This window comes from Haliotis cracherodii, unplaced genomic scaffold (genome assembly GCF_022045235.1).
Source record: "Haliotis cracherodii isolate W230 unplaced genomic scaffold, xgHalCrac1.p SCAF_19, whole genome shotgun sequence".
Lineage (NCBI taxonomy): Eukaryota > Metazoa > Mollusca > Gastropoda > Lepetellida > Haliotidae > Haliotis > Haliotis cracherodii.
The window spans coordinates 14,914,022-14,926,368 of record NW_027266274.1 but is presented as its reverse complement, the minus strand read 5'-3'; the positions used below and the strand labels follow the sequence as shown (position 1 = coordinate 14,926,368).

The 12,347-nt window shown below is 40.2% G+C and overlaps 1 protein-coding gene across 2 annotated transcripts in view; it reads right to left on the bottom strand.

Moving 5' to 3' along the window:
- Nucleotides 1–9,508, bottom strand: part of LOC139466782 (SCO-spondin-like) — a 39,075-nt gene extending 29,567 nt beyond the window's left edge. Inside the window, exons 1-7 of one of the 2 annotated variants that reach the window (XM_071248462.1) lie at nucleotides 9,438–9,508; nucleotides 8,820–8,902; nucleotides 7,392–7,673; nucleotides 6,141–6,407; nucleotides 4,988–5,239; nucleotides 3,580–3,750; nucleotides 1,336–1,536 (exon numbers count right to left, since the gene is read on the bottom strand). In XM_071248462.1, the coding sequence (XP_071104563.1) occupies nucleotides 1,336–1,536; nucleotides 3,580–3,750; nucleotides 4,988–5,239; nucleotides 6,141–6,407; nucleotides 7,392–7,673; nucleotides 8,820–8,892 (1,246 nt within the window). In that variant the 5' untranslated portion in view covers nucleotides 8,893–8,902; nucleotides 9,438–9,508. The remainder of the gene's footprint in view (nucleotides 1–1,335; nucleotides 1,537–3,579; nucleotides 3,751–4,987; nucleotides 5,240–6,140; nucleotides 6,408–7,391; nucleotides 7,674–8,819; nucleotides 8,903–9,437) is intronic. The other variant, XM_071248463.1, reaches the window with a different exon arrangement.
- Between the last annotated feature and the right edge of the window lie 2,839 nt (nucleotides 9,509–12,347).

Genomic DNA, 12,347 nt, shown 5'->3' with positions numbered 1-12,347 from the left:
TATTATCATACCTCCATGTCAGAATGATGAAATCTGATTGGTCCACGTGATCTTGATAAAATACAATGTAACCCGCCTTGGAGGGTAATACATTTCTCTTATACCCCACCACGAGCACTACAGGCTGCAAGTGCATTTCTGAGAGACAGAATAAATCCTTTATACCCGGCTTCAATGCAAAAAGCCGCACGCTTTTCCAAACCAATGGATGTCACGTGACATAGCGCAAGCTAACCTCAGCTCAATCGAGCAGCTGCTTTCTATCTATTTGAAATTTATTTGAATTATTTTACAAAGTCACATTAAAACACGTCATTACGATAAATTTGTTGTATCGGGATCAGTCGGGGTACATGGGGTTTTATGCGTCCCAGAACTATTACTACTGCTTTTTGGGGTGCTTCTACTGATCCTACTGCTACTGCTGCTACTACTGCCACTACTTCTGCTAGTATTACTATTGCTACTTGTTCCATTGTTGCTTCTGCTAATACTACTACGACTGCTGCTAATACTACTGCATCCACTACTATTACAACTGCTTTGCTGCTGTTGCTTCTGACGTTACTACTTCTGCTACTTCTACTGCTAGTACTACCACTATTGTGTACTTCTGCTACTACTGCTACTACTACTACTACCACAGGAGGCAGGACAGGAGGGACCACTCCACTGTGTCCACTCACCCCAGTTGCCGTCTCCTTCAGAAACCATACATTTGGATAATGATATGACTTTCTTATCCCTGAGTCACAATACTTAATTGTTCACATTTGTTGGAAAGTACTGGAAACATCCCCCGAAAGTTATTTAATGGCAGTCAGAAATATTATTATTGGCACATTGACACTTGTAAGTTTTCCACTTCTGAGGCCCACTTCCATTTTGGAAACACATACATAAGAAAAAAACTTTAAATATACATACGTTCAATAATATTATAGTGATACGGATTGTGTTTAACAACGCTTTTTAAAATATTTAAACTAAGTCGTGTCGGGTTAATGTGAGGAAAAAAATATCATTCAAATATGAAACCAAGACCTTTAAGCCTGATTTTTTAAAGAAGAGTGACTCATGATTCACATTGTTTCAACGGTGTTTACCTTATACCTACTACATTGGATGATTCTAAAGGCGAAGATCTTTAAAGGAATTTAAATGAAAACAATCCTACAAATGTGACGTCTACAATATGGCCACTGAATGATGTTAGTGTCCTGATGAAGTCGTGGCTCAGAACTCTAATGAATGGTCACAACCTTTCACCTTATCACCGGACCTTTGCCTCCTGTGTTAAGAATGTGTTAAGATTGTTAATGGCACATATTTCACCTGTCTCGCCTGTACATGCGGGTAGGTTACATGGCCTCATCGATGTTTCGCTGAGTGGGGAGCTACAAAATAAGCCACCGTTTGCAGTTGAGGGGTTGGAGCATGTTCTTGTACGTACAGATGGACCAGTTGCTCCGACGCCACAAATCTGTGTACATGTTGGTGGACTCCATGATCCCCACAACGAGACACCGCCATTAACTGCGGAGCAAAACACACAATTGAAGGAACAGTATTTTGTAAAAACATCATCATCCATCAATTTTGTTTTATGTGACATAGTACCGGTATTTCTGTCATGTTACATGAATATGTAGCGAAGTGCGATATGTTATTGTTACATTGATTTATTATTATGATTATGGTTATGATTAGTAGTAGTAGCAGTACTAGTAGTAGTAGTAGTAGTAGTAGCAGTAGTAGTATTTACAGATTGAAATAAAAAATACAGCAAAGAGGGTTTGGCTGGTCCTGGCAGAGTCAGGGTGGATAGGCTCATCATCAGCTCAGGGCTGTTGCCCCCTCTACACGCAGCCCAGACAGCGAATGGGACTTCTCCCAGGAGGCCCTGCCTAGTCAAACCCACCCAGAACTTTTCGGAGAATGTGAAGACTCCCTAACACTGCAGCCTTCTGCATTACCCAGATTGTCAGAAGGGCTGTATTCTTGGTAGCAATCCCGGGTACTCTCCCAGTGTCAGTCAACAGATTGGGAGGTACCAAACCTAAGGCACCGAGAACAATGGGGAGTCGGACAACGTGGTACTTGGGGTGCAAGCGTAACATTTCAAAAACGAGGACCGCATATTTGCCATGTTTTTCTTCAATCTTGTCAATCACATTAGTGTCAATGGGAACAGAAAATTCAATGATATAAATGATTTCATTGGATACCCATATCACATACACGTAAATATTTATGTATCAGACAGCCAATTTATCAATTCTGACGGAGGGGTCAGAAAGATTTATCTTTCCCCACTGTACAGTTATCTGTATGATACTACTGACGGATAATTGTCGTTTATGTTAATATGGTTTGAGGTAAGTTTAAAAGCAGAAAGTTCCTGATTCCCGTAAACAATGAATGACCAACCATGAAATACTCGACTGAACACGTTCCTATATCATTGCCGGTCTGCAAAAGTTCAACGCTTCCACCGATGGCTTGGTAGCACTTTTCGCGTTTTGAAACAAATGGCAAGACAATCAAATCAAGTTGAATGTTCTACAATTTGGTTGACTTTGAACCCGAGACGTCAGCACAGTGTTGCACTGGCCGGCTCACAAGCTGACTGACAAGCGCGCATCATGAGGATTAAAAACCGAGACTATCCATTTTGTGTCCATCCCAGAACAAAAAATTAATCAAGCTTACAACAGGTGATTAAACTTGCATTGCAACCTCTTCCAGCCTTGAAATACCGTATTTTAACACAATATTTACAGACAAAATGAAAACGTTTCATGCTAGGTGATCTAAATCGAATGCAACATTTCAACGTGTGGTAATATTGCAATTAAGGTTTGACTGTGTTTTGTTTTCGGTTCATTGAGGTATGAATCGAAAATCCGAGGTGCAAACTGTATGAATCCGCGTAGTGGATTCTTACAAAAGTTTGCACATTGGTTTTCCGAGTCATACCTCAATGAACCGAAAACAAAACACAGTCAATGCTTATAATTAAATTCGACAACGTAAAACATGTTTTATCTACAATAGTTTAAACAAAAACAGTTGTATATATCAAAACAGACAAAAATGACGAGATTGATAAACATTCCAGGTGTGGGAATACATACTGTGGCGTGACATGAATCAGGTGATCGTTTAATCTATGCACATAACTTGACACGCCTACACAGTCAGTAGCCAATCAACGGAGAGTATGATCAAAACAATGTTCATAAGACCTGTCAAGAAGATATATGGCCGGGAGAAGGCGGCTTTTTCAAATAACATGGTCACTTACCGCCAGATTCAAACATTACGTCCATGATTACGGGAAAACTTAGTTGGAGAAATGCTATTTAGAAATGAAACCAGAAGACATGAAAATTGAATCAAGGCGAGCAGGAAAAAAACAGGCGAGCGAGCCTGCATGTTTGCTGTTTCATTCATTCTCGGCCTTTGGTCTCAAAGGGTAGTTTGGACAATGAATATGCATGAAAGTCGCTAAATGTCCTGTGCATGACGATACACTTGAGCATTTATTCACTTAGTAATAGCTACCCTAAAACTTACTAGGACATTGGTTAAGTTGGCAGTTGATAAGCCTGCTTTCGAACGTTTCACCGTCGCATTGCCCGCTACCGGCCAGACACGTTCTTGTTCTGGACGTGAGTCTCGTTACAGCAGTTCCACACGTGACCGCACAGGAGGTGTTGGTCCAGGCCGTCCAAGGCGAAAAGGCAGCTGGATGTTAGAAATAAAAATTATAATACAGTCGACTAACAATTTCTTGTTTCGCCCAATCAACAACACCACGTACCTCCCACTGTTAAGTACCCTGTTGATTGTTGTCCCTTCACACGATACACGTACCTGTTGATTGTTGTCCCTTCACACGATACACGTACCTGTTGATTGTTGTCCCTTCACACGGTACATGTACCTCCAACTGTTAAGAACCTGTTGATTGTTGTCCCTTCACACTGTACACGTACCTCCCACTGTTAAGAACCCTGTGGATTGTTGTCCCTTCACACGGCACACGTACCTGTTGATTGTTGTCCCTTCACACTGTACACGTACCTCCCACTGTTAAGAACCCTGTGGATTGTTGTCCCTTCACACGGCACACGTACCTGTTGATTGTTGTCCCTTCACACTGTACACGTACCTCCCACTGTTAAGAACCCTGTGGATTGTTGTCCCTTCACACGGCACACGTACCTGTTGATTGTTGTCCCTTCACACTGTACACGTACCTCCCACTGTTAAGAACCCTGTGGATTGTTGTCCCTTCACACGGCACACGTACCTGTTGATTGTTGTCCCTTCACACTGTACACGTACCTCCCACTGTTAAGAACCCTGTGGATTGTTGTCCCTTCACACGGCACACGTACCTGTTGATTGTTGTCCCTTCACACTGTACACGTACCTCCCACTGTTAAGAACCCTGTGGATTGTTGTCCCTTCACACGGCACACGTACCTGTTGATTGTTGTCCCTTCACACTGTACACGTACCTCCCACTGTTAAGAACCCTGTGGATTGTTGTCCCTTCACACGGCACACGTACCTGTTGATTGTTGTCCCTTCACACTGTACACGTACCTCCCACTGTTAAGTACCCTGTGGATTGTTGTCCCTTCACACGGTACACGTACCTCCCACTGTTAAGTACCCTGTGGATTGTTGTCCCTTCACACGGCACACGTACCTGTTGATTGTTGTCCCTTCACACTGTACACGTACCTCCCACTGTTAAGTACCCTGTGGATTGTTGTCCTTTCACACGGTACACGTACCTCCCACTGTTAAGTACCTTGTTGATTGTTGTCCCTTCACACTGTACACGTACCTCCCACTGTTAAGAACCCTGATGATTGTTGTCCCTTCACACTGTACACGTACCTGTTGATTGTTGTCCCTTCACACTGTACACGTACCTGTTGATTGTTGTCCCTTCACACTGTACACGTACCTCCCACTGTTAAGAACCCAGATGATTGTTGTCCGTTAACGCTGTACACGTACGCCCCAGCGTCGGCAGTCTGGGCGTTGCGTACAAGAAGACGTCGTGACTGTCCATTACTGCTCTGTGTGATTTGGTACTTGGAACTGTCAGCGATCTGCACATTGTTCCTGGACCATGATCCCCCTGCGTTGCCCGGAAAGACGTTCAAAGTGAAACTCACATCAATTCCGACGCTTCCCGTAACGTTCCCAAGTCGCCCTACAACAAAGAATAGTACAATCACACTTCAACCTCTATTAGATTCCCTGTCAATTAATAATATAACAACAAAAGAAATGTTAACTAATAGACCAAATACTGTTACGCGAGAGGACATCGAATCCAATTGGATCTGTAAATATATTCGAAAACGTCCAATACGTTCATGTTTGTTGTGGAATAAATGAACCACTTTAAAATAAAAGCACTTGTTCGGAGTTCTCTCATCTCAGTAAAAGTGCGTCTATTAACAAACATGGTCAACAGTTGGTCATGTTACATAAGTGTGGTAAGATTCCAGGTATTAGTACGTCCGGGCAAATTACGTCACTTCCTGTTTCTGAAAGGATATGTTCAAACCAAAACGCCCCTTGCACACAGCTTACTTTGTAACAAAGATAGATGCACTTCCGGTTCTGATAATGTCAGTTCCATGAAAGTCAAACTACTCTTGTTAACTAATTCAATAGTTACATCGTTCCCATTGATGCACACGCAGCCAAAGGGGGGTAATACAATGTATGGTGGCTGGCCACCTGTCCTGGGACCCAATCCTGTCACCGTACATCTTGTCAAAGATTGCAACACCTTGGTGAAGCTTATTCGGGGGAATGCTACCAATGATGCTTTAATAAATAAACTCAGAATCTCTCTGACAGACGTCAGTACATGTTCTTGTTTTTGTAAGAACAGAAAATTAACTGTAAGCGAATTATTCTTTAGAAGTTGAACTGTAAATGTGTCATTGATTCGACCAATGTAAGCTAAAATGCTAGCAATAAATCTGGGAAAAGAGCACAGACATTTAAAGAGGATTTGAATTCTAAAATATTGCTTTACAATAAGCGTTAGATGTAACATAACATTTAATAAAGTTACTTCAGTCAGAGCATGTCCTTACCGACAACTGTGAGCGTGGCCTGTGTTGAAGCCCCGCCAACTGTGTAGATGTATGTGCCTGCTTGAGTTGTTTGAACGTTCTGGATGTCCAATGTCTGAGTGAAACCGGAAGTAGTAATTGTGTAGCCGGCAGCATTGGTCAGGACAGTTGTTCCCTGCTTCCATACGCCATTCGTGACACCCTCAGTACTGACAGTCGTTGTCATGGAAGAGTTACTGCCTTCGAGGGCTGTCACGTCTCCCATGGTGCCTATGATCGACACTGCAGCTGAAATTGACATTTGTCATTTAGAATACAGGTAACATCTTTGTTTTTTCGACCCAAATTTCCAAATTTTGAATTAACATTCACTTCGTTTACTTCCCCTGTTTCATTAATAAACATACTCAACATTTGATACATCTGAGGGGGGAAATAACTCTCTAGGAGAAACTCTCTAGTATTTCTGACGGCCATCACTGCCATCTTTCAAGTTTAAACATTATGGCCAAGTGTAGAGGGAATGATTTGGGATCAAACCAAATACTATTTTGCAACTGAAGTGAAACTAAAATTGCCATGTCGATTATCCATTCAATTTTATATTTATAACATATCCTCCTTATTTATCGTTTAGTATGTATAAAGATATGATTTGTGTCGATGATTATGTTTCGCTGCGTCCCGGTGCATTTGTGAATCGCTTATATCAATGCATACTTCGCCCACATAGGACTAGTTAATAGGAGTACATGTGCAAATACACTGACGTAATGTTTAACAATGTTCTTCAAATCTATCCAAATGTTTTAACCCTTTATTAATTTAAAAACGATGATCTTTAAAACGTCATAGTTACACAAAATCAAGCCCAAACCTTTTATGCTTTTACAAGGGTGAAATATATCAAGTAAAAACGAAATTATGAAAATCACCTTTTCAGTTTTAAACCTCGACTCCGCACAAATTGTAGGTTAAGCTCAACTTCACGAAATTCAGTAGACTTTTTGTCCACAAGACATGCACACATATCATATGACCAAGAGATATCCAATAACTTAGTGCTGAAGTATCTCCATCTCAAATTATCATAATGTTCTACATCATTTTGGCCAATGTTCTTTATTCCAACACATCAGTGTACCAGTCCTTATTACACGCTATTCCGGTTTCCTTTTATTCTAATCGGCTTTGGGGTTTACTTCGCAATAGCAAATACTGATGTTTCAAAAGCTGTAAACTCTGGATGCAATGTATAAGAACATCCTTTACCTTGGGTTGCAACTGTAACCGCCCCTTGAGTGACTACTCCTTGTCCATGTACGTAGTAGTACCGCCCTTCATCTGACGCCACCACATTGCTGATAGTGAGTCGGTGGAACAGGCCGGACACGGAGTATCTGGTTCTATCGTTGTTTGGCAACTGACGCACCGGGCTCGGTGAAGCCAAAAGGTACCATGTTCCTGCTGCCAGATCGGCTGTCGCAGCTGTTACTTGCAGAGAAACATCAGAGCCCGCGTTGATGGTGGGATTATCCACTAGCTGTTGTATATCTGCAAACAAAAGTACCCGAAGGCGGACTTTTCAGTAGGAATACGGTAACTATATGCATACATTGGGTATAGCAGTTATTGTACATGGGCGATGGAATACTACCATGACAGCTGTTTGACACAGACCTTAAAAGATATGTACATCCAAAACCGGCTTGGTTCCTTGTCCAGTTCTAGAAAAGCAAATTACTACACTACATTTAAGACTACTATTATACTAGAACCTTATCTTTTAAGTGTAAATTTACTTAAGTTTAGAACAGCTCTTTCTCGATTTCGTTGTGGCTCGCATGATCTATGTATTGAAACAGGCAGATATGGATGTATTGCAAGAGAACATATTCTTTGTAGAATTTATAAAACTGATTGTATTGATCTTTTTATGTGAATGTCCAGTGCATAATGATTTAAGAGCAAAATATCTGAATAACTATTTCTACCACAACCAACATGGTAACAAATTCTGTTAATTAATGACATGTGATTGTACAGAAACTATGAGAAATTGTTTCAACGTTCATTCATCATGCTATGAAACCAAGAAACTGTATGAATTTGTAACACGCAACAGACAATGTACTATAGGTCTTTGGCCTCATCAGTACCATCAATAATATTGTTTGATTGACAGCTGTAGTATGTACCATTGCTTATATGTACATAATAGACGCCTAGTATATCTACGTTTCACTGGTGCAACCACCTTATGTGCTCTATGTATCACAAGTTAGCCTTACTGTGTTTAAAGGTACGAATCGAGGTGTTTTTACTAAAAGCAGGAACACCAAATTATAAGAAAACACCTTTTCTAAACAATTACATATTCCTATCAAATGTGAACCAGTGACTGTCGATGTCCTCTCCACTACAGGCAGTGTGTCCAGAAGTGCTTGTTGTTCGTTCTTCTTAAAGGTGTTGTAAACATAAAGCTGTTGATGCTCATCTAGTTCCTATTCATTTAGATTACTTCTGAGATTTATATAGCCACTAGGCCTAAGCTGCAAAGGTGTCCATACAAGAAGGGAGAAGTTTGGAAAATAATTATTTATAAATAGTTATTCTGAGTAAAATGCAGAAAAGAAGATGAAGATAAAGATGAAGAAAACGAAAACAAATTTAACGTTTACATGCTAATCATGATCATACCTTGAGAGACAGTCTGCCGGAACGCCACCAGCAGCACCCCAACAAGCAGCCATTCCCGTCTCGAACAAAGCATCTCGAACGAACTGTAATGAAAATGATGCCAGCTTGAAAATAAAGATTTTTCATGTACACTGATATGCCAGAAATGTTCGTATTTTTCATTAGGCCTAATCAGCCTAATCAGTCCTAGTACCTCCATTATACAGCTTGCTTATAAAGTGCCTCTGTACTAGCTAGATCACGATGAGACGGCGTCGGGAATCGTAGATGTCAGGAGTCGGACCCGGTTCTTCTGTTGACAAGGATTTAACCACTATGGTATAGGTTACCCGACCACCCCTATATAAATCGTTGAAATGCAAACCTAAAGATGAAATAGATACACGTGTATAGCCACACACATAGAAACAAATAATATATAAATAAAAAATCTTAACTACGAATGTCTTCAGTGTTGAAAGACAAACACGTAATATATGTGGACATGCAGGGAATATAAAGAAAGTCTAAAGGTAATAACTGATAGTGTGTCAGATGCATAGTTTCACAGGTATTGTCAACATAGGCTTGCTTAAGACTGATAAGACGTGAAGTACAACATATATTTATATATCTTACGTTTATGCAAGACGATAAAGAGTGTCTCCTCCCCACTTGCTCTTCTTGTCGAGACTGACAGGCTCCTAGCTTGGGAAGGCTTTATACGTTGTGGGACAGAGTCACACAACCGCCTTTCAAATTTAGATATGAACTAACACTCTGACAACTGAGATTTTGTCCCATTCAACGCTGTAGAGGTTCAACAGTGTATTCGATGAGCTTGAATACAAAGGAGTGTCAGATGCGTGAATTCCCTTGACACTCGTTGGTGTATTAATGTATTAATTATTCATATACGTGTGTACACGTGACTAACAGACTAACAGACACAGACTAACTTTCAAAAATATCTCAGGTAATGTAATCTTATAAGCATTGAACATGAATATATACCCAGATAAAATCAAACAATTTATCGTTTCAATAGAGTGTGGCGATTCATATCATGGCGGGGTTGATCTATTTAGGCACAATATCATCGTGACGACCAAGTGCGTTTTGAAGTCTCACGCCTTGACTACCAGTTTACACGTTTGGAAAATCCCGGGTCTGTCCCGTGTGTGCTCTGCTCACGATTTGTATTAAGCTAAAGGAGAGTGTATAGTGTATGTATTGAACACAGGCCTATACTAGATACCTAACTCTAAATACATTGATGTATGGAGTCACGAGCTAGACTTTTTTAACCATAGAAAAGGCGGTTATGGGTCAGTGCCGTTCAAATATAAAGTGGCAACACGACATCGTACGTGACTTCCATGACATGTATTCAGTCAGTGCTGAGTAACCAATGCATGGTGTAATGGACAATTGGGGATACATCGTGACAAAATTAGCTGAAATTGTAAGAATAGACTATAAACGATTCCACTCGCACTGCGAAGCAGTCAGTCCTTGCTTTGTCCCCTTAATGTCGAGGGCGACAAACACAAGCAGCCCCTCCCCACCACAGAGAGAGAGAGAGAGACAGAGAGACACAGAGAGAGAGAGAGAGAGAGAGATGTGGTCGGAGGGTCCACACACACACCACACACATATTTATTGGCCGATTCTTTAGGCCCGGATGATGAATTGGTCAGATGATTACTTAAATGATGGTGTGAGTGAGTGATTTAGTTTGGTTTAACGCCGCTTTGTACAGTATATCTGTTATATCATGGCGTGTTACCGTCAGCATCAGGCACGGCTAACTTGGTGCGGACAATATCTGAGGTTTGGAGGACACGACTGGGACAGTATAATGTTCACAGATGAGAGCAGCTAGGATTCATCTGGACAGCTCTGGTGGTCTTCAAACGTAAAGGAGACTCAAAGTTGCGCGTCCTGTAACAGACTTGTTGAGGCAAAATAACATTGTTGGCCGACTGTTCCTCCAGGCTTCTCCTCCACAGAACATGTATGGGATGAGATGGAGCAACGCCTAAGACAGGATCAGAACCGGCCGGTAAAGATAGCTCAGTTGAACCAATCTTTGGTTGCAATTTAAAACAACATCCCCAATGCTGTTTGAAACAAGCTAGTGTCTTCAATGCGCCGCCGCTACCTCGTCTGTATCAACGCAAATCCGATATTGACATTGTTAACTGAGTTACACCACCCCTCTTTACCAGATATGGTTTTCTCAATGCATTTAATTTGTTGTGATGAAGCATTGATCAGACGAATGACCAACTATTTTGTTTTGAATTTCAATAACATAACATTTTCACAACTTTATAAGAAGCTAAGTTACTTTTTCCGTTGAGTATACAGGAATTGTTCGAAAATGATGACCTGATGCAACTTAATGATGTACAGTCAAGTCTCGCTAATCCGACACTCGTTAATCCGACAATCGGCTTTATCTGATACTAATGATGGGAACCGATTAAATCAGTGCTATTTAGACTGGTTAATCCGACAGTCTCGCACTCCGACTCCGACACACCTAATTTGCAACGAAATCCTGAAATCACTCATTAATCAGTCTCCTTTAATCCGACACAGTGATAAGCGTACTCAATGGTCATCTGCCCACGACTACACAGCCCCGTGTTTTGATGCGGGACGAGTCGGCAAGTAGATGCATATTTCAACGGCTGTACTGGCACATGTTAATGTATATGAATTTATATGAATGCTAAAATGATGTAAAGTACTGATGAATTGATGTAAATGACTGGCATACTCATGATTTAAATTAATGCTGTACTTTTGTAAATGCATAATATAGCGATATATATGAATGAGGTACTGATGTAAATAAATGATTTAGTGACGTAAATTAATTATAATCTGATGCACATTAATTATTTATCAATGTAAATGAATGACATTCTGATGTAAATGAATGATGTACTTTAGTGAATGAATATAAAAGCTATATACAGGAATGATGTACTAATGTATTGAATGATATGCTCAACTTAATGAATGACATATTGTTGAACTAGAAATATTTTACTGGTCTACGTGAATGATATACTAATGTACGTAAATGATTTACTGATGTAAATGAATGATAATCTGATGCACATGAATGATGTACTGATGTAAATGAATGATGCACTGATGTAAATGAATGATGTATTGATGTAAATGAATGATGTACTGATGTAAATGAATGATGTACTGATGTAAATGAAGGATGTACTGATGTAAATGAATGACATACTGATGTAAATGAACAAAGTACTGAAGTACATGAACGATGTACTGATGTAAATGAACGATGTACTGATGTAAATGAACGATGTACATGTACTGATGTAAATGAATGATGTACTGATGTAAATGAATGATGTACTGATGTAAATGAATGATGTACCGATGTAAATGAATGATATACTGATGTAAATGAATGATGTATTGATGTAAATGAATGATGTACCGATGTAAATGAACGATGTACTAATGTAAATGAACGATGTACTGATGCAAATGAATGAT